Genomic DNA, 25,904 nt, shown 5'->3' with positions numbered 1-25,904 from the left:
GATGTAATAATAATAATAATAATAATAATGCTGTCGTCGGACAATACGAATGCAAGCCTGCTGCCCTACGATTGTATGATTGCTGTTGGAATACGGACCGTCTAGCTTTGCGATACATGTACTGATGTACAGCAGACAGGGAATCCGACAGAGAATCGGCAACTGAACAGGCAGGATTGAGGCTAACCTTTAGTGTCTTTTACTTTCCATCTTTTCCCCGTTAGAGGATAGGCAGACGCAAAAGCTCAGAACAGACAGAATCTTCCTGACCTTTCAGTTACACGTTGGATCCTATACTAATCTTTAATAGTTATAACGGTAGTCAACATTCGTTGAGTCTTCAATAACTTTTGAACGGCTCAACAGAATTTGATGGTTTAAGAGTTAAAATGTAGACAACAGCAAAACGACGGTCATTTTGTTCGTTCATTTTTATCCAGTAAGAGTTTAAAAGACAATTTTAAACAGAATGTGTGATAGGAAAGCAGAGAGAGAGAGAGCCTGCGCAAAAGCTGGAGGCTAAGCAAGAGAGAGTTAATCATACAGTACTGCAGAGAGAGTGTGGAAACGTTACAGACAAAAGAAGCAGAGGGAGATTTGCTCTTCCTCATCAGTACAGAGTGCTTACGTAGTGCTCTGCAGGTCGGCTGTAGCACAAATTCCTGCTATGCGGCTGCCTGAATGCAGATTCCACAAAACTTCAGAAATTGCACAATTTTTGCAAAAAGTATGTTTTAAAAGAGTCATCCGCGTGCGGTTTGCCGTACCAGCGATGCCATGTGCAGGTTTTTTGAATAACCATTGTGATGTACGCATCTGCCTATATTGGGTGATATATACAGCTTAGGACAAAATGGTCGCATAGGCCCAAACCCCAAAATAATGCGTAAGCGGCCATTCGCTGTTCAATAGTACGTAGTGCGCAACTGGCCGTTCTCTGTTCAAAACTACTTCCGGCTGTCGACTGACCGTCGGCTCAAGCAAATTAATATAATATTGTTGGTTTTATTCAACTTTTAACTTCCGTTTCTGCTTTGTTTTCTTTTTGTTTGTTTCACTCGTTCCGTAAAATATGGCGGAAGAATGGTTCGCGGCAGATATGTTGATGCAGATTTAGTCAAAACTGTTTTTACGAGAAAGAAGGCAGTTCAGTCAAAGTCAGCAAACATGTCCGAAAATCACAAAGCTGGGTGATCAGGGTGCTGCATCAATACGACAAAGAAACGGGTGAACGCAAGGTGAAACATAAGAAAGGAAGACCAAGAAAAAAACAGCCGAAGATGACCAAGCAGCCATAAACTTTTTGAAAGAAAACCGAACACTGAGTGCAGTTAAAGCAGCATCATCTCTTCAACTCCAGCACAAAACCCTCCTGCGAAGACTGCAGGAATACGGTGCACGGAGAAGTCAAGCAGTTGCCGATGAACTAACCTCAAAGCATAAAAAAAGACCGAATCTACTGGTGCCTGTGGAAACGGGAACAACTTCTTGAAAATCCTGCTTTTTTCCACTCAGTAATCTTCTCGGACGAATGTACATTCAAGCTGTCAGGGGGGCGAGTCGAGGTACGTATGAAGTGTTGTTCACACTTACGAGTACATACGTAGGCGGTAGGGATACCTAGTACTTCCAGGCACTGAAAGATTCTGCCAAATATTTTGCTTTTTAAACAGACATGGCTTTTTCCTAAAGAAAGCAGATTCTCTGAAGACCTCTAAATCAAACAGTCCCGCCAGAATAAGGGAGGAATTGCAGTCTGGGGTGCCATCTGCGCTGCAGGCCCAGTTGCGTTGGTGAGATTCCAGGGGACAATGAATTCCGAAAAGTATGAGGAGGTGCTGTTCGATCAACTCCTCCCTTACCTGGACGAGATCGGTCGCGACCTCACCTACCAGCAGGATAACGCACCCTGCCACACCTCCGCAGCCATGAAGAAGTTGAAGATCGCCTGACTTGAATTCGATCGAAAATGTCTGGGGACAAATGAAAGACGTTATGGCGCAGAAATTCCCGAAAAATTTACGAGAACTAGAACCTCTGATGAAAGATGCTTGGGAAGAAGTGTGTACTCCAGAATATTGCGAAAACTTGATTAATTCTATGAAAAATCGACTAAACGCGTGCCTCTGTAATGGCGGGGCACGCAGCAAGTACTAAAATGTGATACTGTGATTTGCACCTGTTGCGGTGGTAGAGCTCCTATACGAGTCTATGGAGATTTATGTGTGCGCATTGGTTATTTTTCTGTCGTACTCTGTTTTGGTTTTCTTATTAAATTTTGGGTGGGTATGCGACCATTTTGTCCTAAGCTGTATTTATATAGGCAGATGCGTACTTTGTAAAAAAAGAAAATATTGGGCTGGGCGATATTTATAAATAAATAAATAGACTGAGTGCTGCACATAAATACTTCGCTTTTTCTCCTATTCCGGTCACTTTGAGTGAGGTTTTCATATTCCAGTCACCAGGTAGTTAAATTTCCTGACAAAACGAAGTTCACAGAGATAATTAATTTTTATAAAAACGGCTTCTCTCATTAAATTTGAACGTAAGCATCAATAAATTTTTAGGACCCCTGAAAATTGTGAGGGTGGGTTGGGCTTGCTCAGCCACATTTGACGGGTAGCTAAAGGCAGTACGATCAGCAGCTATTCATGTAGTGCGCCACATGAGCGGTCGCACCAATGACCATTGACCGGAACATGAAACCATACACTCAAAGTGACCGAATTATGAGTAAAAGCAAAGCATGGATCGAGTTATGTGATATGATGACATGCAAAATTTTATTTTTATTGAGGCACGCCTTATAGTGACCACATTAGACGAAAATTTATTTTAAGGTACGACGATCAGATACTACAATACCTTCCACAAAACTGAAAATTGCTAAATTTGGAGCCCAGTCCCGACTACGCATGTGCCCTGTTCGGAAGTGAATGGTCAATAAAGTAAAACTAGGGCGTGCAGAGCACGAACAGTCTAATTAAAAAACTGATCGATTTACTAATTGCGCGAAGCAAATACAAAGCAACTTATAACTGCAGAGCTCTGTACTTAAACCATAGAGAGAAAAAATTCGCTGCTGTCATATATCGATTAATAATTAATAATAACAAACATATCATGCAAATAATTTGTGCGTAAAACGCCGAAGAACAAGTACGTACGTTCCTTTTTGCCCTAATAACAGAAGCAAACAAAGCGTTGTCTTGGCAGTTTGCATACATTTTCGTCTCAAGAAAACATCTTACTATGTGGCAGAACTGTGGTAATTTTTGTCAACGAACTGAGGAACCGTCCACAGCCGAAGGTACATTAAATAGGCATATTCCGTATTATTCACTTGCACTAGCCCGTACCTTACCAGGGTACATTTTTCAGGTCCAAAATCAGAAAAATCTCATATTTTGCAGAAACGAAGAATACTATCGTAGTATCATTAAAAAAACAATTTTATCTGCTGACACTCAAAGGGCGTGGCCAAACAAAATTAATTAGTTCGTAACACTACGTTCGTAACACTACGTAAGCACTCGCGCAATACTTTGCAGCTGTATTTTAGAATAACTTGCTGACCTAAACCAAAATTGCGAGGAATAAATAAACTGTTGATACTCAGGTCTGAATGCAAGAATCAATTGCTTGCAAGTAATATAGATTTTTGTAACTAATTCTAGGGATTGAAGAATTATGATTTAACTAACCGGTCGATCGACAATTTGTTTCCGCGAGTACAAAAGCAAAAAAAAATGGTTACGACCAGGGCCGTAGTGAGGTCCGAGCGATGAAGGGTGCGCAACAGTAAAAAAATGGCTCCTCACCCCCAAAAACAATTGCGCCCGTAAACTCATCCCGGTCAGTTATGTATATGGTAAAAAATTCTCTCAACCAGGGAAGGGCCGGTGCGCCGCCCAGCCGTTCTTAGCTCCCCTCGCTACGGCCGTGGTTACGATTGTATCGTTTTCGCCATTGCTTCTGCTGTCGAAATCATTAACATCCGTATGCTGATGCAAAATAGCGGAAGTTTAGCGATGAAAGTATTTGGCGAACAGTTGCAAGCCTGGCAACGCCAGGTGAAACCCCATAAAAAAGTTGTCTTACAATACCAGTTTGCAGAATATTGCGTTAATATGCTGAATTTACTAGAAAATTTTGAAAATGGCTGTAATGTACCCCATTGCCCGTTGCGATAAGAACGATACCATGTTTTTGTGAGATCACCAGTGGCCACCATTTAAAATACTTTAAAACCTTAGGCCTCGTCCCCAGTCTGTAGCGTATCTCGTTTACGATAAAGCACCGTATCTAGTTTCGCTGCAGTACAGAAATGGTACACTCTTTGGTGCGCGCCACTATGGTACAGGCTTCGCAGATCGTACCTGGGCTCGCTATCGGTTTCCTGTATCGAATCCCCAGCTTCGGCCCCGTTATGCTGTATTTGCGTTCCATCGCTCCGTTTGCACATCGCACTGTTTACCAGTTTTTATGTGAGCTCTCTGTGTTTTCATGTGTGATGAAAACTTCGAAGTTTGTTTAAGGAAATTCGATTTTTGGGTTGATTGTTTCTATGCCATCATTCTAATTAGTTCTTAGTCTGAATTGTGAAATGTTTGTTCCCTGGATTGAAAGTTTTTTTGTTATGCATCATAGTCAACACTTCGTAGTTAGTGATGCAGTGGTGAGACGTCAGTCGCATTTTCAAGTCATCCGCGCAATTTACTTTGGCAAGCGCACTATTATAGTGGTACATACGGATAAAAATTCGCAAAATCAAATCTTCTTTTCCCAGCCTCGCTTTTCTCTCCGAATCATTACTATGTGGTAATGAATGGAAAATCAGTTTTGTGTTTGAAAGCAGACTCGGTATGAATGATTTTCTTCTCCATTCCGCTTCTTTGAAGCTAATTTTGCATGATGTTGTCATCTTATAATATTGACGAGCTGGAATAAGTGGAATTTTTATCGTTTTAAGAAGAGTACATTTCATATATGCATTTAATTGAGATAAAATGAAATGAAAACAGAAACGATATGGAGCGTATGCATCTTTAATTTTAATTAAACATAAATAACTCTCGAGGAAAAAATATCGACACGTAATATTCAAAAAGTCACTCATCTGCAAAAAGTTACCAGAGAAAGCCACCTCTGGAATTGGCTTCGCGTACCGTATCGTTTTTCTTTGTATTTCAGGGTGTGCGTAAAAAGCGCGCGTAAAATTTTTGGCTGATATGAGACGCGTGGTTTGTACGGGATTTGAGATACGGTTCGCAGGATACCGTATCAGAGTTTTATGAATACGGGACGCATTAGGATACGGGGCATACCCCAATCCCTACTCTTTTGACGGGTAACGAGGTATGCGAAGCGAGAACCGACATACGGTATCGCATATCTCCTATTCTGGGACGGTGGTACCCTGTACCGTAAGGAGATTCGCTACAGATTGGGGACGAGGCCTTAGTTATGTCAATTAGCAGAAAGCGTCAACTACCTGATGTATTTATCAAATTTTTTCGCATCACGCGAATGGTCAGGAGGCGTTAACGACCTCGGGTCACCAGAGACATAAAAAATCGGCCGACTTTGGTGCCCACTGACGAGTGCACGTTAGCTTTGTGCTGTGCGACCAAGTTTCGAAAATATGCCGCAACATATTACCTGACTAACAGAATGAATCAATCGAAGTTATCGAGCGGCGTTAACGTACAGAAAAAATGGTGCGGTACCCCCTGCCCCTGGTATTAATTTGACTGCAATAGGAAGGAATGGGTTACTGTATGAACTCGTACATTGTACAGTATACCCCACAAATTCAAATTGGGTCCATGGAATTTTGCACGGATTCAACCAGATAATATAAATATTATTATTCTCATACTACTGACCAGTGACCAGGGCTCGGTCACCATCTCCCCCTCAGAAAAATCTCATCTTTTGTTTAAAGACACAATAGGTATTGGGAACACTTAAAAAATACTTTCATCGGCAATGGTCCAGTGGGCGTGCCCACACACGAATTAACGGTTGACGTTATTGCATGTATTGCTGCGCATAATATGGTGTTACAGATTACTCATGTCATACACTGATAAATTTATTCTGCGAGTTCTGTGTTATCCATTACCACTCTAGCTTTACTCCATGATTTGATTTTGCTTCCTAATTCACTGTTTTGAAAAAGTGGCATTTTTAAAGAATCTCGCCACGTATCGAGCTCTAAAACGCAGAAACATGGTCTGTTCGGGTTTCAATACAGTCGCCACTGGCGAGTTCTCTAACAATTTTAATTTTTTAAAACAGTTTAGGAAGTAAAATCAAATCGAGGAGTAAAAGTGCAGTGCTAATGGATAACACAGTACTCGCACAATAAATTATTTTATCAGTGTCATCTGTAACACCATAATTATGTACTTACAGCGATACGGCAGTGGCAATACATGCAATATTGTCAACCATTAATTTCGTGTTCGACCACGCCCACTGGACCATTGCCGATGAAAGAATTTTTTTAAGTGTTCCCCATACCTATTGTGTCTTCAAACAAAAAATGAGCTTTTTCTGAGGGGGGAGATGGCGACCGAGCCCTGGTGAGCAGTAATTCAATTCAATTCTACAGTTCGGCAAGATGGGGCGAGCGAAGCGAGCCCCCATCTTGTATAATATATAGACAGACTACGTCTGCCATATGTTATATAAGGCTTTCCCGTTTCAACCGTGCAGCGCCTACATAAAATGCTACAACATAGCTGACTGTCGTGCATACTTTTTCTACGATTGTTGCAAAATTTCTACTGTATTCCGAATTACAACTGAAGTATGGACCTAGCATAATAGTGCGATGGAAACATAACCTTGGGATAGTGTATTATCCTTATATGAATTTAATCCAACAAATCCCTTGAGATTCAGAAGCAGTATTCTGAGAAAAAGCTGCTGTGCTGAGTTATGGGTAATTTAGTTGGAATAAAAAACTGACGTCTCCTGAGGATTTTAATACCAGATTTTACTGGGTACAGTAATTACTGTCAAGTTTTTCTTGCATAATCGTATACACAACCGTACTTTTTTATAATTTCCGAGTACATCAACTGCAAGAGTGGAACAAATACCGGTATTATCAAATCATTACAAGCAGACCGTGATACTGTCGTTACAAACGCCATTTTTTCTTTTCCCCTCAACATGCCAGATTGAGAACACATTGTAATTATTATGCAAGGTGCTTGCTGCACATATGCACAACACTATACAGCACAAAACTTGGCGATGCTTGACATCCAAATCCCAGGCAAATGATAACGAATAATACTGCTTTCATCAGGAAGATGCCATCACTGCAAAGAATTTACGTAGTATAGTAGCAAATCAATTAAGTATGCATCTGGAGACTAGAATACTTAAGTCATCGGCTCATCGGATTGGACAGTAATAATAATTATTATTGTAATTGTGCTCGCAAATAAGTACTGTACGTCTATCGTGGATACTCAGTCCGACTGCTAACCATACCCTAGCACATTTTCCGGGCCGAATTCAGAAAATTTTCGGTTTTTTTATAGAAAGGTAGACTACCCTTGTATGTTTAAAATAATATCGACTCCAAAGGGAGGGGCCAAGCAAAACTAAATGGGGCATGGCATTTACATACTGTTACCGTTGTTAAGTATCATTATGCTATTACCAAGGTGGATAACGGATAAACCATCCACCTTGCTATTACCATCTACTGCAGCTGTTACAGTGCAGTGACTGCAGTCCAAGCTTTTCTGTTACAACAAATTGATGACGGTTTAGCGGGGATTCACTGTCCATGGTCCGCTCTAATTTTCGAACCCCGACTTAATTGTTGCACAAGTGGAGTGTCCCCTGCCGCTGGTGCAAGCTCGTAATTTTCGTAATACGCGTTTTTTTAATAAATCGTAATAAAATTCTACGCAGAAAAGCCTGCACTGCAGTGCACTGTAATAGCATATAATAGCATGCAAATGCTTTATCTTAAATTAATTTTTGTTAAGCACATACGTATTAGGTGTTCATTTAAGTTTTGGTGGGCCACACCCTTTGCAGATAAAATTAATTTTTAGGCAAATTGGGGTATTTTATATTTCTACAAAGAAATAATTGAAATTTTTTGAATTTAGACCCACAAAATGCGCGCTGGTAAGTTTCTAACTTGTAGCTCCACACGTTAGCATTTGTAAATCCAATGTGCCCAAATTACTATTCTGCACTTAATATTATACCTATACCGTATTGGTAACATGGTAACGCAATCGAAGGCTGTATCTTAAATTAATTTTTGGGGTGGACCATGTCCACAGCTTCTATGCAATAAGATTTCCGTTTGGGGTGGGTCATGGTCTCATGGGCCATGACCCCACATTACTGGGCTCGTTACGAAGCTGGTAACATAAACTATCATGGTCAGCTTACCCTTGGTGATAAAATTAAAGTTTGTTTTGTAGTGAGCACTGAACTCGCTGTGGTGGAATTATTAGGTAGATGTGCGACTGTCGTGGTTGTGCCCAACCCCGACGTTGCAGCAGTTGCTTCGGTGGTCTTTGAGGAACTGCTGAAATCTCCGGTAGGAGTCAAATTCTGGTGTTTGAATGTAGAAGATGTTGGCTGTGTTGGCAAATCCGCCGGTATCAAATCAGGTTCCTCCACAATTACAAAGCATTCGCATCCATCGGGAATTTTGAACAGTTCCAGCATTGGAGCTCGTTTAGCATCACACGGATCAAACACCAACAGAGTATCAAAACGATAACGTTGCCGGCATTCGCTTTTATAGCATTTAGGAACAGTCTGACATCCCTTCCCAACGTTCCTGAGAAAGTTGTAAATGTTATTGTCTTCTGGAAAGTTCTAGTAAAATCATGTATTTATTCTGGTGAAATCATTTCGTTATGTAGAGTCTCTGCCTGTGATCTAAAATGATCAAAATCCTGCATAACTTCCGAAAACATCGACAACTTACTTGCAGACTTCAGCTCGTATGGTTTGTTTGACGTTGTTACTATTCATTATAACGTAATATTTTCCATGGGCTGTCCTAGCCCAACCAGGTTGAATAGTGTCAGAAACACCAACACAAAGTCCTACAACAAAAAACTTAATTTTTCATAGCATTTACAAGCTTTCGAATTGAGAGTGACCTTTCTTTTCCGGTGGTACACCGGGCAGGTTTCCGTATTCATTATCCGAAAATATGTCGTGCACAAAGTCGATCAATTTATTTTGTTGGGTAGCGAAGCCTGTATCATATTGGTCGCTGTTGGAATAGTCGAAATCCGTTGTCATAGCCGTGATTCGCGACTTGTAATAGGCGAAGAATTCGGTAGCCACTTCCCTATAAAGATGTGAAACAACTCGTACGCAACTCAAATCTCAGTAACATTTTCTTCCAACTTACGATGGATAATTATCCTGGTAATCGCACATTCCAAACGCATTCTTTCGGCATTTCGGTTCGCGATCGGGTTTTTTGCAGAACTCGCTCAATTCATACTGCTGCGCTGTCTGTTGTGGGGGTGGCGTTACCATGGGCGGTGACTGACCAGATCGACCTTGCCCATATCCGCCGCCTCCGTTGTACGCATTGTTTTGGTAGCGTTGGTTATTATACTGATTGTACCCGTTCGCGTTGTTATTGTCCTTGTAATTGTATTGCATCGGTGTGCGCAGGGGATCCTGATACAGGGCGAAATTCTGTCGTGCATATTCAGGAGACCCCGGTTGAGCGTACTGGTTCTTAGCGAAACTGCTTTGCACCGATGGATATGCGCTGTTCACGTTAGGATTTTTGTACTTATTCGCGTTGATATTTGCAGCATTAAACATGTTCGCTGCTGCCTGTTGGTTGTACCCAGCGTTGTAGCCGTTCATATTCTGCATGTTGTTTCCAGCAGGGTAATAGTTCGCTTGCTGACCGGATGCAGGAAGATTGTATGAATTCCCGTACCCTGTGTTGGTCAACTGTTGCTGTGGAACAGTTTGGTATGTATTCGTTGGATTTTGGCTCATGGCTGCCGCATTGTAATTCGCATAGGGATTGTTATATGTTGCCGCTTGCCCTGCATTGTAAGCGGATGTTTGACCGGCTGTGCTGTATGCCGAATTCTTGGGCGTAGCGTATTGGGCATACGCAGCTTGATTAGCGGGATACGCTGCTGCATACTGGGATTGTGTCGCTGTAGGGTATTGGGAATATGAAGGATATTGTTGTTGGTTAAACGGCACTTGTGGAATGTAAGGAGCTTGTGCCGTTTGTTGAGCATTAGCATTGGTCGGCAGATAATTGCGAGCGCTAGCGGAATTGGTAGATTGTGAGCTGGCGTAGTTCTGTGCGGCGGCGCCTGCCGGTGGTGAGTAGACTTGTGGTGACCATTTGGTCTGAGCGGCTCTTCTCTGCCTGGCGAGGACTCTTTGCCGACCGAGGAACGTCCCGAGAGAATTGGTTACGACAAAAAGGGATAAACAAAAAGCTAGTCCCAACTTTATTTCCACAGTCTAAAAATTAACAGTTATTTATTGCGAATATTCGCATTTTATGAGAACTGTGAAATGTAGGTAGTTCACCGCAGTAACTACGAGTATTTAAGCAGTAAAAGAGTACAGAAATCGGAAAACACTGAAAGAAAAAAAACGATCAATGGTTCTCTGGTACAAGAAGCGTCCATGATTACTGGATACTGATCGAGCAACTCTTAAGTGTAAGACAATTTGAAAATTTTATGTTACTCATACTTTTAGGTAAACGAATAGCGCAAAATTACGCATTGGAAAAAACGGGATCATATCAACTATAAATTAAAAGTTACTGCTAAATATGTTACAAATCATTTAACGGGTTATCACTTTCAGCACATTGACTCATCAGGCATGTACTGTATCTGTGAGCTTGAACTTAGCACATTACAGTAACAAGTACCTTTATTTTCCACATTATGGCGCAGACCAGACAATGTTGTCGGGAAAAATGGGTCTTATACCGGTCTCCAGCAGTGTTGATAAGAATGGGGCTGCGCCTCAATAACAGTAAATACGGGGGCGGCAGCACTCAAGCGTAATTGCTTTGATAAAAGCTAAATAAGTGTTTATTACGAAAACAATTTAAGCATCAGCGGAAAGAAGTAAATCGGGTAGATGGTTGGTTGACCCTCGCATTGTCCCGCACTAATGTAATCGTACAGCTAGCTCGCGGAATTAAACTTCTTCAACGTACTGTACACTACGGAGATCGAGTAAAAAAATATACAAGATCTTTAAGATGCAAGAGGAAGCGTAGATTCTCGCTTCTTCGGTCACCTGCTAGTGTTCGTCCGGTTGAGAACGTATGAAGCCTTCGGCAGTATTCGTATGATCATTGTGTATACTTCATGGTAATAATCTTTGTCATATTATACGCTAGCACAATGCATCTCTATATTGTGAGCATGTATTACTCAAGAAAACTGTTTGGGTTAAGGTCATTGAGTCTGAACGATGACTCTGTTGATTGAAATGCTAGCGCTCGAATAAATCCGATCAGCGTGAAAACAACTTTCACGCCTCTATTAATGAAATTATTAAGATGTCCAGTTCAAAACCTAAACCAACAGTTTTTCCTAAGAAAACAAACTGCTTTCCGGGTGTGCAGAACAGTGAAGCCTTAGCGTTTTGCAACATTATTGTGTGTTGAGTTCCGATGCTCGCAGATGTAAACACCGCAACTGTAACTTTGTGAACTTGCGTGTTTGCAACTTTCGTTTTATAGTCCAGGCGCAATAATTTTTTCTTCTTGAAGTATTCATTTTTGTACTTGGTTTTCCATTGATTTAAAACGGCAGATAAGTTCTCCATTTAGTATTCGAATACAACAATTTTCCAGTATGTTAATAAGGCAAGTCAAATTACTTATGTGAAACGATTTTGTGCAGTACCATTTTCTGTTCCATATTCCCAGTGCGATACACCTTCGTCAAATACTGTTTTTAACAATAAATAATTATAATATTAAGCGTTGGCTTAACACCTCATATGCATTGCATCTCATTGCCTCATTTCATCTTAAGATAACGTCGGTATTAATTAATTTTTTTCTTCTGAATTTACAGTCTTCGACGCCGATATTTGCAAACACGCTTACATGTGGAAACATTCGGTTTGTGGCATAATACCTTATTTATTAAAATTGTTGTATACTTGTCAACTACTTTAGTCCCGATGTTGTGTTCATACGTATGCTCGATAGCATGGTTAATGGGCTCCTGAATATTGTCTTCGAAGCTCTGCATTGAAAACTGTATTCTGTTATACGTCTATTGTCGGCAGCACCGACTTATTACTATTAAAGTCAAAGATTTGCGGGCTGTTAATTACACTGCGGTGACTTTTGCTCTTTATTAATTTACCTTTGCTGATCGCGGCGGAAACTATTTCGTTTGGAAAGGTGATAATGACTTTTTAAGTAACAACTGCTCGTGTGTTGCCTTTTACTTATTACCCAGACGTGTTTCTATAATTGAAACTGCTGTTGTTGCTCAAAAGAAGCGGTTTGACCTGCAGAATGGCGCTTCCGGGGTTGCTTCTTGTAACTTTAATATTTTAGAGGTTATTTTTTTGCAGTGCGGGGTTAAGTCCGGACATTACACTTTCACTCTCTCTGCCAAGACAGTCTTAGCATTTTTGTTCGTATTATTTCAGAACTTGAAAACTTTACAAGTTGAATTATCAAAGGTGAGATGTCTGGTAGGGGTGGGACGGCTAATATCACTTTTTGTGGGCACCTCTCATAAAGCGCATGATAGATCTGCATCAAATACGTCGTATTGGACACTACGATAACTGCGTGACCCCCAGGCACTTTTCAGTTAAATGTACAATACATGCAGCATCTTTAACTAAAGGATTCGTAAGGCTTACTAAAGTTTTACAAACGGCGAAAAATTAGCGCAGTAAATTAGCGTTTTATGGGAAAATCGGTGGAAGACGTCACATCTGGTTACATGTGAGCCTAAACAGTAGTGTATTTTTTCCAGAATACAACCGCTGTAATTTCACACTATGGACATATGCGGAATTCGTTATATGGTAAGCGCATCGAATCACTGTGGTACTGCGTTGTTAGAATAATATTTTGATTACAAATTTCAGCCTTGCGATAAAATTGATACTAAATTTGAGTTTCATTTTCATAACCACTTGGAACAGTTGTAACTTGTAATCTTTGGCGCAAAGATACTGGAGCATCTTTGGTTTGGTGCCCAACTCCAGTCAACGGCGACTGCCTTTGAGTAATAGTTCTTCTGTAGAAGTTGTCCTCCAATATAATTTCTTGGACAAAGCGTAATTAGCTATTTTAATTGCAATACCCGATTATACTTTTCAGTTCTCATCTGTCTACGCATTCCTTTCGTGTTATGTATTATTCGTTACGAGTCAAGGATTCGGTGGATTCGGTTATCCTGGAATGTATGGTCCAGTTCCCGGCGGTGGAATGGGCGGTTCCGCTGGATACAACGCAGGATTATACCCGCAATCAACTAAGGACGACAATTACGCCTACGCGCAATCAGCAGCTGGATCGGAAAATAAGCCGCAGATTGCTGGACGCACCGAGCTGGAATGCAATTACGACCGCAACACTGGACCAATGTGCAAGCGATCAAAATTAAGCCCTTTTATGTGTCACCACAACGATAATTACCCAGCGTACGTATGCCGGAACAATTTGCACTGAAAAATACGATCGATATTATTGTAGAACAGTACCTCGTACTGGCTGGAAATTGACATTACAGCTATAATATCACTACGTTATTAAAATATATATTTATATTGAATAAAGCACTGCCAGTACTGAAGTACCGAACTCTCAGTAGAAATATCTATAAGTGTGCATGCATGTACTTATCATTATAAGTAAATTTGAAAGAGCAGTGTTCAATACAGGGACAGCGCGAATTACATATCGGAAAACTACGGTTCGACATTCAAAGGTCTTTCTGTGACGGAAGTGGATGTGTGGGATGTTTATGATGGACCTATTGGGGAAGACAAGGACTCTATATGCGAATCTGACATTGAACTGGTCCGACCCGGATATGCTAAGACTATCAAAGATCAGGTATGCCGTATATGGCTATATGCATGCGAGCGACTGAAAATTACTCATGAAATTTTAATTGTGTTCAAGTAGTGACTGAGTGCATGCGTAATACCCAATACCGCTATCGTCTGATTAGAAGCGGTACAGTTCTATTGCTGTAAATTTTTAAGTAGTTGTTATTTTGCCCTGGTAATTTGTACATGACTAAGCATAGCATTTACAGTTTTTTGAAAGACGTGGTTAGCGCACTGTGTCTTCAGACAAATGCAAGAACAGAAAGAAAAGTTTTTAAGCAGGTGTTGATAATTCTAAATTTGCATAAATGAATCATAAAAACTTGTTTACAGTGGCGAGCTGTGCTCCAGCTACCGGATGTGACCCAAACGGTCCGCGTTGAACGATGCCTGTAAGTAACCTTAAATTTCTCAGAACTATGACGGTCACCTATGTACTTAATACGGGCTTACGTCATCACAGTACTAATTATGAGAGTACTGGAACTTCGTAAAAGCAACCTTATCTGTAGTTAGCTTAAGTTATATTATTTCGTCCGAAATATTTTCGAAATCCGTTACCGTGACTCGTGAGTGCCTTTTTGAAGCTCAACAGAAGTGATAGAATTTTCACATCAGTGTATAACACGCGGAGCGACTATAATATAAATTTTTTGCAATTTGTCATTCGGTAGCTGGAGCTTCGCATCTAAGACTTTTGTGCAGTAAAGTAGGACTAGGATCTCTTTCGGCTGTTCATGCATTACGAACGAGAACTCCATGATAGTCATTAAAGTTGAATTATTTATGCCACTGTTGCTGCCGCCGCTTTATGATCAATGACTGCGCGCTGTTTCACACCCAGCTTGATTTTAGCCGACCCAATACACCGTGTCGACACGTGCCCGGATGTTATGAGACCAACTGTAAACAGCGCTACAGCTACGTGAGACTACTGGTGTTTGATCCGTGCAACAAATTCACCGGACCATCGTATGAAATGTTCCGCATACCAACAGCGTGTGACTGTCAAATGTCACCCCCGAAAAAGAACGGCGGAGGCGGAATGTTCGGTGTGCCCGGCATCCCTGACTTCATTTCCAACAATCCCGACGTGGCCAACTCCATGAAGAACGTTGATGGTGCCGGCTTTGCCAATATACCATCCTCCTCCGGTGCCGGCTTAAGTGGACGGCGGAGGTAGTACGTTCAACAGAAAACGCAGTATTACATGACTTTAGCAGTTTAGCTCCTAACCAGTAAGTACGTTACCTGATTAAGCAAAACCTCGCATAAGCAACAGTTGCTGAAGACACCATTGATATACTCCAGTTGACCTTAATTAAGTGCCATAATTGTGTAACTATTTTTGTTGCTATTTTTCATTAACGTTTTTTGTTACAATAACAAGCTCATCAAGATAAAAGTGAGAAACGAAAAAGACAAGATTGGAATGATTGGAATGAGGTTGTTTCTCTGTTTATTCATACATGTAAAAAGCTATTAAAGTTGGAAACTGACCGGTGAGCTAATCATTTGCCAAATGAGAAACTAATCGCGAACAAACAACTGCACGGCGCGTAAAGTTTAATTACGCATAATTATAGTACTACAAAAAACCAGCTTTCAAAAGCAAAAATCCAATAGTAAACTTTACAACTACGGGTTTCCTGCCTTGTTTGACTTCGAAAAATCCGTTAATGTCTTTTGCACTTGATGGGATGCGATTTCGATATCGTTCTTACTGGCAGCCGCAAGAACCGGAATCATTGCTGTAAGTAAGTTGTTTAACAACATATCGGGCGCCAGTTCTTGGGATGATTTGGCCCTGTTCTCTAACGAAGGAATGGCAGTAGAATTAACCGGTAGCAAAGCTTGTAGAATTGACGTCATCAGATCTTTCCCAAAAGTAAAGTTTCCTGGACGTGTCTGGTTGTTCGGATGGATAAAGATATAAGGCGCATCGATCCCGATTTGTTCATTGGCAGTGGCTGCGTGAAAGGTCACAGGCTTTTCCTAATAAATTAATTGCGAATTAAGATGACACTTTATAGGTCATCTACTGCCACAGACTGGTGAAAACCTTGCGATATTCAAGTTATTAATTCAAGACGATTGCATAATATGTCATATAGATACGCAGATAAACTTTTACTCGCAAAAATCACATATGTACAAATACCAAGCGTGCAGAAAAAATAAATAACTATGCAAACCCCGGTACAACAAATAATTATAATTTACGAAATCTACGAAAAATTACTTAAAATTTGAAAACAATACCGCACTGAATGTCTGCGGCCGGAATTATAAACAAAATGTTACAAGCATAACGTTTCAAAATTTTGGAGCGCATAGCATTAGCTACATAGATATCCTAATTTTTTTGGGCGCAGAAGTGTCCTAAAGTTTATGCTGTTTAGAGTGTTATTTTTATGTGTTTAACTTGGTTATCAGCTTTCTTTCTGTAAACTTATCTTTATGTCTTTAACCACATTAATTTGCAACTATTGTTATAAAAGTCCTAAACCACATCAGGCATAAATTTCTTACGTTTCCAGTGTCTTTTTTGCTTTCATCTGGCACGCTTAACTTGACCGTACTTTCTGGGGGAGCGCAAGCGGCAATGGAAAAAATGGCAAACAGAAGTCCCAGGCGCAAGTACTATAACCAAAAGTCGTCTACGAATTTCTTAAAACAATATTTTTTAAATTTCAAATGGTGAGTAAACCTATCAACCGCGGTGACCTTTGCATCATCAAACGTTTCTTGGTTGAATTTTAGGCGTACTGCATTCATGTTATCAAAGTAGTGTGTAATCCAAGACTTCAAGGAAGCATTCAAGACAACATTTTTTCCATTAAACAAAACGTTCTAGCCCTTAAATCAACTTATTATCAACAAAACTTACAGTTTATCACACAAGTGAATCGATTAATATACAAAAGTGTAAGAACTGACAATATTGAAAGTTAAATGGTACGTGGCAATAGTTCTCATTGCGAAGATTATATTTTTTTCGACCTTTTGGTAAGCGCATTCCGCAACGGATTTTGGTTAGCAATTTTTCGGTATACAAGCAAACAAATTTTAAGCTCCAGTAGAAGCAAAATCGTCGCAATCTGTTGAATTTCGGCATGCTTAATGTGCAAAGATGCAACTAAAACGGCGCGGTATTTTTCTGCCTTGTGCGATAATAAAATAGGTAATACGTAATTCTCCGTACAAGTTAAGGAAATGCCACTTACCATTTTTTTGAATCCAGAACTCGTGTGCAGACGGGCAAACACTACAGTGCTCTGCTGAATGGAGGATGACTAACCAATGATCACAAAATTAAAGTTGCAAAAAACATTAAATTTAAATCGTAGCTGTAACAGCTAATTAGCTTACCGTACTGACAGTCTTGCGCATTATCATGATAATTTATATGTGTTGACTAGCAGATGTGTGAAGCGCATGCTTACCACTAGCATGCAATTAGAAGACAAGGTAACGGTTCTAAATCCCGCCTGTTTTAATCAGCAGTAGCTAATGAATATTTGTCAACACAACCCTTGTGTTTAATGCTGCATGTGATGGAGAATTTCGTAGCAGATGCAAGGGCGTGGTGTCGGTAATTACTACAATTCTGACTATCAGACTAATCAAAATTGTGGGGGCCTTGTGAGTCTGCCTTGCCTTTTATAATTTAGAACTCTTATTAATTAAGTGTATTTTAAATTAACAATAGTTTGCGTGAAGTGGGTCTGACGATTTTCACACTGCTTTGCAGTCAATACTTACTGTGTTTATACGGATTTGCATATTCGCTGATGTTGGTTGGTTTTGATGTATGATGTTTTGACGCAAGACCGACAAACGAAGGATATTTATTACATATGTACATGAATAGACAAAGTTTGTTAGCTGGAAAGAAACAGCTCGCCGTTAGAAAGGAACTTTCTTGTTTTGCAATTACATTAATTGGAAAATATGTACAGTAGTGTTGCTAAATCTGCCGACTGTTACGGTTTATAATGTAACAAATACTTGGCTTTTACAGAGCGTGAAATTCTTGAAATTGTAGTCGTTTGTTCGGGCACGCTCGAAAAGTTAGTAGCTCAGTTCTCACATCTCTATTTACCATCCCTGATTACAAACAAGAAAGTCGACATTTTAACAGTTAGCACATTTTATCGACGAAGTAGGTAACGAGCTCTAGTTCTGTTGAAAAATCACCACGATCGTTTGATACGGCTGTTCATCACGCCAAAACTATCGCAAACAATCGTCTACTATTTGCTAGGATCAGTTTACGTTTACAATGAGGATTTAAAAGCAACTCTTCATTTTGTTTCATGGCACTGGTTATTCGAATGAACGTTTGTTGGGATTGCGTCAAGATAATATACATGTAATGCAGTACACCGGAAGAATTTTGACATGGTACAAGTTTTCCACGGATTATTCTGATGTTTATTCATTTTATCACTTCACATGTCAGTCTAAGTGTGCATTTGTGCAAATTAGAAAATTTACCGCATTTTGAATACAATGACGATAAGGGCAAGGAACATTGGCTCATGATTTCCGGAAAAAAGATTTTGTCATGATCAAGTATTGCGCTTATAATAAAGCCAAAAGATGAGTATTTAAAAAACAGAGAATAATGCTGCTAACTTTTTATTTTGCCGGACGCCTTGTTTATACACCGGTATCGTGATGTGACATCCGCAAATCTCGAAATTCCTGCTGCCGACGAAGAAGGTGGAAGAGCCGCCAGTGTGTTATTTCGAGGTCAAAATAGCCACAAACTCTAAAGAAATACCAGATGGCTGTTATGCGCTATCTTTATATATTCTTTATGCTGCACATTTATTTATCGAGCTTATTTATGACTGCATAAATACAGTATGTTTAGTTTTTATTCAGCGAAAAGTTACTCAATTTCTGCAGTATAATTGTTTTGAATAATTAGTTTTCGATCCTTGTTAACCTAACGGTATGCTCTAGTAAAGTACGTACTGTTATTCCCATAACAATTAGCTAGTTACACTACTGCACACAGTGCATAGTAAGTAATGGGGCACAAAGTGACACACGTCAACCAGAAACGGAGAAAATGAAATACATAAGAGGTGTTGACCTTACCCTGGAAATTGACAAGCCCATCCTTATCTAAATCGGCTTCTCGGATCATTTCCTCGTACTCATCGTCGGATAATTTTTCCCCGAGGTTTATCATAACATGCCTTAGTTCGCCGACGCTAATAAAGCCATCGTTATTTCTATCGAATACTCGGAAGGCCTACAACACACGATTCCAGTTCACATAAAAATAACTGTAATAAGAGAGTTTCCAGCTATATATATATGTTACACAGTCAAAAAATGTTATATCCCTGCAGCTTTATCCACGAATCAATTACCTATCAAAGAAACTAATTTATCGAGTTAAATAATGAAACTCTTGTTTGTGATGCGCTTTGTCACAGCCTATGTGTCATATGTACGAGCACAAAATTTAATGTACTGCGTTACAGCAGGTACGTGTAGCCATGTTTGACGCACTTCTCGCAACTCCTGATCAGGATCTGTTTCCTTCATCTTGCGGGACATCATCCGTAAAAACTCGTTAAATTCGATTGTGCCGTTTCCATTATCATCAACCTCCCGCACCATCTCTCTCAACTGTGATTCAGTCGGACGCTGGCCAAGGGCACGAATTACAATTCCCAGTTCGGCACTGGTTATCATCCCTGTTGGAAATAAGCAATTATGAAAGCGTCGACAGTAGTGCGCCACTTGAATTGTAAAATTATTGAAACTGTGAGACAGTGTTATAACATTTACACCGGGGAGGCAATCACGACATAACTTTTTATGCAACTGCAATTATTACTACCCGTAGCTATTACCATCGCATTCGCAATATGCTGCCATTTATCGTAAAAGTGTAAGTCAGACAGAAAAATTTAGCATTTTATTTTAATAAATACAACTGTATTGGTTTGAAATTTGAATTCAATTCTAAACGGTCGGCTAAAAAAAATACTAACTCATAACGGGAAAACTTTGAATTGGAACTACTAAAATTTATTGTACAACATTTAAAACGCAGTCCACTTTCCTGTCATATAATTATTACTGATTATGGATCTGGAGGGAAACCTATGGTGCGGCACCAGCAGATTTAACAATTGGATCACTCACAATGTCAGCCAAGCGTTTTTCGCGATTATTATTAGCGCGCTGGCTCTAATCGGCATGTTTGCAGGTGTACATTGTACCACAGTGCCAACACTGCAGTTTCTTAAGTAAATATATAATAAAATTTATTTATGTGCAATACATACAATGAATACTTGTACAAGATGTGCGATCTAAAGACGACTTACCGTCACCGTCCTTGTCGAATAAGGTGAAAGCCTAATATTACAGAAAAGATCACTTTAACAATACTTCGGGTCACTGATACTGGAAGGATTAAAGGTTCAGGATTAAAAGAACTACATAGGATTTCTGTGTCACCGGTATATATACGAGAAAAAGCAACCATGAACAACGTTTCTATAACCAACTGCACTATGATTTTCACACACTGATCAAAATAGTCCAGTGACTCCAATCTGTTTTATATACGGTGCCAGTGTGGTTAGGGATGCTGAGAGTCTAAGACTACGTGACAAGGAAAATCACTATTTGTAAAGGAAATCATACCGCGACGCACCTTGTAAGCGCGAGTGACTCAATTAGTCTAGGTACCTCTCATCCGGGACTCACCTCATGAAACTCTGTGGAGACGAAGGAAAACTGCTGATTAAGGCGGTACACGTCTATCTCATCAACCACCTTCATGTAGTCATTAGACAGCGCAACGTACCGTGAATTTGATCTTCCGTGAGCCCATACTTTTTTGCACTCCCACTTATGTCACTCAGCTACAAGATATATCCTCGTATTATAACGATGCAGCATCATTAGAATACCATTCTGCTGCGCTCAAAACATTTGGCATATCAGAGGTACGAACACAGGTATGTGAATCGAATACATTTTTTGGGTTAAACTTACTTCTGCATAGACAATCGTTGTTGGTTTTTTCGTATCCACCGAAGATTTTTTGCCATCCGCGGCGGAGGTTGTTGAGGATTTAGGAGGCATGGAAGCGGTGTCAATCGAAGTGATAAAAGATCATACGGATATAACACCGTATATATATATGACACAGTTGCTGCAAATGCGGTGTTATGGCTGGTCAAGAATAGGTCAAATCGATTTGCAAGACCACTTTCACCACATTCAGTTATTGCTCTTTCAAGGTCACATTATATCGATAGACCATGTCAGGTTTGTCATCCATGCAACAATGTTTTATAAGGTTAAGAATTATCCAGTGCCCTTGATATAAGTAACACTGCGGTTAACAAATCTGACAGCGTGTTTTGCACGAATATTTGCACAAAAGCAACCGGATGAAGAGTCTCAGAAAACTCGGAAACTCTGATGATAAATAATGTAGAGCAAAGTACTGCGAGAACCGAAAACCGTAGGCTGGCGTTAATCGTTTATGACCGTAAGTTTGCTCAGCGACAGCGATTCATGGGTGAGGAATTCTGCACAGACATCGGCTGTGTAAGTAAAGTAGTGTACTCCTTTATACGACAGAATGCAAAAAACGCTCAAATGTGCACTTCGAAATTCGAGCATGCCCGGAATACAAGAGTAGTGTATGTTCTATATGCGTGTGCCTGATAAATATGGCGCATTTGCCGTGCAAATACTGGGTGCTGAATATACTCAGCATAATCTACACCGGAAAGTGTGTACTGCTGTGCGGCGACTGCTGCGGGCAGTCGGCTAGTGCGCCTGGTGAAGAGGCGGAAACAGACTGGTAAAAAGTGCCAGGATTACTTGATTAGTTAGCCTATCCAACTGTCGCACCCAAGCCTGAGAACGTTTAGGTTACACTGAAGGGCCGCACTGCTAATTCTCTTTAGAATTGCAAAGGCAGGCTAATTATAATCACTCTGGATGCAGCGATCTAGACCAGAAACCGATGGCTACAACACGGCATATATATATACGGTGCATATGTATTCATGCGCAACCGGAAACCTCTAAAGCTTTAAGGCATTCGGATTGGTTATTGACGCAGCGACACAGTCCGTACACGTACACGATGGTTGTTTTGTTTTTATACGTCAATAAGTTATTCCCGACGCCAGAGTGGCTTGAACACAATTCAAGACGGTTTGGGTCATTGTGACCCAGTAGCCAGGACAACCTTCACAATCATATTATGTTGTATCAGCAAAAAAAAATCGGTCTACCGTAGCTCACTGCCTGTTTTGTTGAGTTATTGTAGGAGAGCGAGTCAAACAACAGTTAATTTAATAAAGGACTACATCATTAAGTTATGTAATATGATTGTTGTTGTTTCGGTAATCCAATTTTGTTATTTGTGGATCGTCCAGCGTCATAAGCGTAAGGAAGCAACAATTCGAAGCTTATGAAATGAAACGGTAATAAAACACGCGCTAGGTGATACCGAAAATAATACTACTAGCTTAATATAAAACATTTTAACTTATAGTTCGACACACATTCCACATAAATAATACCTGCTTATATATATACTATATTCTTGATACATCTACTTTACAGATACCGGCTTACGTAATTATTTAATTACCGGCTAAATTAACCATACTTTATAGGAGTTTGCTATCACCATTGCGCTCGTGTAAAGGTGTTGTCACATAATATTTTCTTCTGACCTTTGGTCAGAATCGATTATTTGTGAAAGCGCTAAACGGCGATCCATATATAGTACAGAATGAAATTATCGTCGATTTAGAATGAGTATGTTAATTTATTCTTTACACTGTAGAGTGCGTTTTGGTGACCACTTACATTTTTAAGTCCATTAGTTACTGTACACGTCACACCTGCATGATGAAGGACTTAAAACAATCTTTTTTCTAACAATTAGCCCCACATCGAAAGTACTGACTCTAAGTATGCCAAATGCCAACTTAAATTGCCAACCAGCAATTAATATTTGATTGTGAGCGTAATGTAATAACAGCAGCTGCACAGTAATAACATGTACGGTTATACGAGCACACATAAAATGGTCAATAGAGGCACAATTTTTCGAAATCCTAACGGTAAGTATGATTCGGTTTATTGCTGATTTCGGCTTGCGAACATTAAAGACATTTTTACGACAAAACAAACAAAACAACGCAGGTTACTGCAACAAGTTACAGCACATAGTGTGCATTGTGAGGATTGTACAGCATTTGGCCTAGCGATGGTCAATTTTATACTTATACCTCGCTAGGCCTACCGTACATTGGTAGAGTACTGAAAAATGTGTGGAACACTTGATTGAATTCATGAATTTCGAGCTTTACCGCTGCGGCGTATTACTTTGTATTTATAGGATATTTGCATGAGCTGTCTACTGCGAGAAACGGTTCATATACGCATCGCTCCCACAGCTGGGCTGGAACTTTTTCCATAGTGCAGAAAACACCGCGAAAACACGATGTCGCGTCCGTCGCAGGAACGAAATATACATGGCTATTTTTGGAATGCTTACATTTGCACGCACAAGAGCTCAACTAACATCGTGGAAAAAGTTTCGTTGCGGAGCTGGCGTAAACTCCATACCACAATCTTAAAACATTTTCCAGCTCGGCACAGTCACTATTCCATAGGCTTCTTTTGACTGCGCCTTTGTGCAAGTTTTGTCCGTTTCCGTAGCTTTCCAACCGCCACAATGGTCGAGGAACTTACCGAAGAACAAGTCGCAGGTGAGCGTGAAAGTACTTATTTAGCGGGTTTGGCGTGATAATTCACCTATGTTAAAAACGCCTTCATTTATGACCTTTCTCTTTGTGAACCTTAAATATTGTTCCTTTTAATTCTCTTAAAATTGTTAGCGATAATAAGCAACATCCAACAGCAAAAGTCGAAATTAAATGCAAAGGAGTCATTGCTTACAATTTTGAGACAGCTAAATCTGACGTCAGTTTTCCGTCATGTCCATATTTGGTCATTGGTCTTGCAATTCCACAGGCTTTCCATGGTTTCTTGCTGATACATGCGAGAGCTTCTCGCCATGAAACAATTATCTAAATGCTTCTCAACTACACTTAAAAATAAATCTTATGTTTTGTAAAATGTAAACAATGCTCCTCAAATAATCTCGATATTCGATGTTTTGTTCCCGTTGGGTATGGTGCCAAGTCTTAATTCGCACACCGTTACCTGCATGCTAGAATGTCCTATACTTCCGGTAGTGTCATCATTGAAGCATATCTTCTGATTAATTAAACAACTGCATGCAGTTTAATTTACTCGTAAGTTATTACAAAAGAAGTTCAGGATGTCTGGCGTTTTCAGCTTTCAAGAAGGCGTTCAACATGTTCGACAAGGAGAAGCAGGGCTTTATCCACACCCGCCAAATCGGTAGCCTGCTCCGAACTATGGGTCAGGCATTTGAGGATAAAGATCTGCGCGAGCTGATTGCGGAAGTTGATACCGATGGTGAGAAATTGAGAATTATTCAGATATTTTCCTTTTTTCATTTCAGTATGTCGTTTTCTGGTTTTCCGCTGTCATCCGTGTTTGTCATTTTACGTGTACTTAATGCGTCATAAGGTAAAATGATTTAAAATATTAGTCCTTGATTTAGTTTTCGCATCTAAACTGCAAAAAGCACGAGTGACCCAGCCATGATTATAAAACAGGGCAGTGATTTAATACTACAGATATGCAAGTTGCTCCTGACTTCATGTAAACGAAAACATACAATGTATATCTGAAAACAGAATATGAAGTTAGTGATAAATCACAGAATTAACGACTGCATAAGCTGTTGACACAGCATTCTAAATAACTACTGCTTAAAGCGAAAATGTTTTACTCATGATTATTTATTTTATCAACAGGTTCCGGTCAGATTGAGTTCGATGAGTTCTTGGCGTTGGTGGCTCGCTTTGTGGTGGAAGGAGATAAAGCTAAAATGGAACAGGAATTAAGAGAAGCATTTAGGCTATACGACAAACAGGGTAACGGCTACATTAACGTATCAGATCTTCGGGAAATTCTTCGCGCTCTGGATGATAACATAACCGAGGAGGAACTGGATGAAATGATCGCCGAAATCGATACAGATGGCAGTGGCACCGTTGATTTCGACGGTAAGCACAAAGGTTACAGCAACACCTTACAGATTTATAATACAGTTAATTTACAATTTACAGAGTTTATGGAAATGATGACCGCTGGCTAAGGGACGACCTCCTTGTAAAGAGCCGAACCGGATTTTGTAAACGATCATCTGCTACGTAAAATATACCCGTACTGGCATTGCCATCATGTCTTTGTTGCGTACACTGCGTCATTCTACAGATACATATACTACAGTATACTGTTAAACCTGATGAATGAGACGACCTTTCGGAATCGTCTGATTGTCATCCGATAACACCCATACATGTTCCGATCCCTGTATAAGTCACTCCTAATCAGATTAAATTTTAAACCGTCAATTTTCGTGTTAACCAGTTTACGATCTCGCCGTCACATGGACTCATCACGCAGATGTGCCTGCAAAATGCAACCCTACCCGTACGGCTGCATTAAAATAAAAAAAAACAGGAGAAATAGTGACCACTTATTACTTCCTTAATGACTACCAAAAAATATATCAGAATTTTTGTTGTTGTTATTTTTATTTGGGAAACAAAGGAGAGACAAACATCGCATTCAAGGTATTCAGTAATATCAGCTTCCATGGTCATGTGTCTGTCGAA

At 40.0% G+C, this 25,904-nt stretch overlaps 5 protein-coding genes across 8 annotated transcripts; 2 read left to right on the top strand and 3 right to left on the bottom strand.

Moving 5' to 3' along the window:
- Positions 1-7,025: 7,025 nt before the first annotated feature.
- Positions 7,026-11,287, bottom strand: LOC129589355 (uncharacterized). The gene is made up of 6 exons (XM_055484074.1): positions 10,940-11,287; positions 9,422-10,518; positions 9,165-9,358; positions 8,987-9,107; positions 8,440-8,836; positions 7,026-7,340 (listed from the first exon to the last, which is right to left on the bottom strand). Exons 1-6 carry the CDS (start codon positions 10,952-10,954, stop codon positions 7,338-7,340), a joined length of 1,827 nt encoding a protein of 608 aa, XP_055340049.1. The 5' UTR covers positions 10,955-11,287; the 3' UTR covers positions 7,026-7,337.
- LOC129589356 (uncharacterized) lies at positions 9,728-15,611 on the top strand. 4 transcript variants are annotated; one of them, XM_055484077.1, is made up of 7 exons: positions 11,694-11,890; positions 12,105-12,151; positions 13,029-13,080; positions 13,379-13,701; positions 13,942-14,116; positions 14,446-14,504; positions 14,968-15,611. In XM_055484077.1, the coding sequence occupies exons 3-7, from the start codon at positions 13,054-13,056 to the stop codon at positions 15,293-15,295; spliced, it is 912 nt and encodes a 303-aa protein (XP_055340052.1). In that variant the 5' UTR covers positions 11,694-11,890; positions 12,105-12,151; positions 13,029-13,053; the 3' UTR covers positions 15,296-15,611. The 4 variants fall into 4 exon arrangements, with proteins under 4 accessions (XP_055340051.1, XP_055340052.1, XP_055340050.1 ...); XM_055484076.1 differs by lacking the exons at positions 11,694-11,890; positions 12,105-12,151 and adding an exon at positions 9,728-10,005; XM_055484075.1 differs by lacking the exons at positions 11,694-11,890; positions 12,105-12,151 and adding an exon at positions 12,629-12,726.
- On the bottom strand, positions 15,549-17,593 carry LOC129589357 (uncharacterized). Its single transcript, XM_055484079.1, has 4 exons — positions 17,485-17,593; positions 17,340-17,408; positions 16,645-16,755; positions 15,549-16,107 (listed from the first exon to the last, which is right to left on the bottom strand). Exons 1-4 carry the CDS (start codon positions 17,509-17,511, stop codon positions 15,751-15,753), a joined length of 564 nt encoding a protein of 187 aa, XP_055340054.1. The 5' UTR covers positions 17,512-17,593; the 3' UTR covers positions 15,549-15,750.
- Positions 17,594-18,522: 929 nt separating this feature from the next.
- LOC129589298 (calmodulin-beta-like) lies at positions 18,523-21,979 on the bottom strand. The gene is made up of 7 exons (XM_055483985.1): positions 21,148-21,979; positions 20,957-21,014; positions 20,857-20,867; positions 20,472-20,502; positions 19,645-19,832; positions 19,225-19,381; positions 18,523-18,889 (listed from the first exon to the last, which is right to left on the bottom strand). Exons 1-7 carry the CDS (start codon positions 21,235-21,237, stop codon positions 18,861-18,863), a joined length of 564 nt encoding a protein of 187 aa, XP_055339960.1. The 5' UTR covers positions 21,238-21,979; the 3' UTR covers positions 18,523-18,860.
- A 1,694-nt stretch (positions 21,980-23,673) lies between these two features.
- On the top strand, positions 23,674-25,640 carry LOC129589300 (troponin C-like). The gene is made up of 4 exons (XM_055483986.1): positions 23,674-23,897; positions 24,490-24,633; positions 25,038-25,289; positions 25,353-25,640. The coding sequence occupies exons 1-4, from the start codon at positions 23,864-23,866 to the stop codon at positions 25,379-25,381; spliced, it is 459 nt and encodes a 152-aa protein (XP_055339961.1). The 5' UTR covers positions 23,674-23,863; the 3' UTR covers positions 25,382-25,640.
- The last annotated feature ends 264 nt before the right edge of the window (positions 25,641-25,904 follow it).

The sequence above is a fragment of the Paramacrobiotus metropolitanus genome, unplaced genomic scaffold (assembly GCF_019649055.1).
Source record: "Paramacrobiotus metropolitanus isolate TYO unplaced genomic scaffold, Prichtersi_v1.0 Parri_scaffold0000034, whole genome shotgun sequence".
NCBI lineage: Eukaryota > Metazoa > Tardigrada > Eutardigrada > Parachela > Macrobiotidae > Paramacrobiotus > Paramacrobiotus metropolitanus.
This window is presented reverse-complemented; position numbering and strand designations above follow the sequence as displayed.

What these genes read in the sequence shown, in the direction of transcription:
- LOC129589300 (XM_055483986.1), top strand. Translation starts at nt 23,864, where the DNA reads ATGGTCGAGGAACTTACCGAAGAACAAGTCGCAG. An exon ending in TACCGAAGAACAAGTCGCAG is followed by an intron (nt 23,898 to 24,489) that starts GTGAGCGTGAAA and finishes TGGCGTTTTCAG; the next exon opens with CTTTCAAGAAGGCGTTCAAC. An exon ending in TGGCACCGTTGATTTCGACG is followed by an intron (nt 25,290 to 25,352) that starts GTAAGCACAAAG and finishes TACAATTTACAG; the next exon opens with AGTTTATGGAAATGATGACC.
- LOC129589355 (XM_055484074.1), bottom strand. An exon ending in TGTACCACCGGAAAAGAAAG is followed by an intron (nt 9,108 to 9,164) that starts GTCACTCTCAAT and finishes TTTTTGTTGTAG; the next exon opens with GACTTTGTGTTGGTGTTTCT. An exon ending in ATACGAGCTGAAGTCTGCAA is followed by an intron (nt 8,837 to 8,986) that starts GTAAGTTGTCGA and finishes CAACTTTCTCAG; the next exon opens with GAACGTTGGGAAGGGATGTC.
- LOC129589356 (XM_055484076.1), top strand. Translation starts at nt 13,054, where the DNA reads ATGGACATATGCGGAATTCGTTATATG. An exon ending in TATGCGGAATTCGTTATATG is followed by an intron (nt 13,081 to 13,378) that starts GTAAGCGCATCG and finishes TATACTTTTCAG; the next exon opens with TTCTCATCTGTCTACGCATT. An exon ending in GTCCGCGTTGAACGATGCCT is followed by an intron (nt 14,505 to 14,967) that starts GTAAGTAACCTT and finishes GCTTGATTTTAG; the next exon opens with CCGACCCAATACACCGTGTC.
- LOC129589357 (XM_055484079.1), bottom strand. Translation starts at nt 17,511, where the DNA reads ATGATAATGCGCAAGACTGTCAGTACG. An exon ending in TGCGCAAGACTGTCAGTACG is followed by an intron (nt 17,409 to 17,484) that starts GTAAGCTAATTA and finishes ATCATTGGTTAG; the next exon opens with TCATCCTCCATTCAGCAGAG. An exon ending in GTTCTGGATTCAAAAAAATG is followed by an intron (nt 16,756 to 17,339) that starts GTAAGTGGCATT and finishes TTTTGGTTATAG; the next exon opens with TACTTGCGCCTGGGACTTCT.
- LOC129589298 (XM_055483985.1), bottom strand. Translation starts at nt 21,237, where the DNA reads ATGCCTCCTAAATCCTCAACAACCTCCGCCGCGGATGGCAAAAAATCT. An exon ending in CAACGATTGTCTATGCAGAA is followed by an intron (nt 21,015 to 21,147) that starts GTAAGTTTAACC and finishes TATATCTTGTAG; the next exon opens with CTGAGTGACATAAGTGGGAG. An exon ending in TGGGCTTGTCAATTTCCAGG is followed by an intron (nt 18,890 to 19,224) that starts GTAAGGTCAACA and finishes GTATTTCTTTAG; the next exon opens with AGTTTGTGGCTATTTTGACC.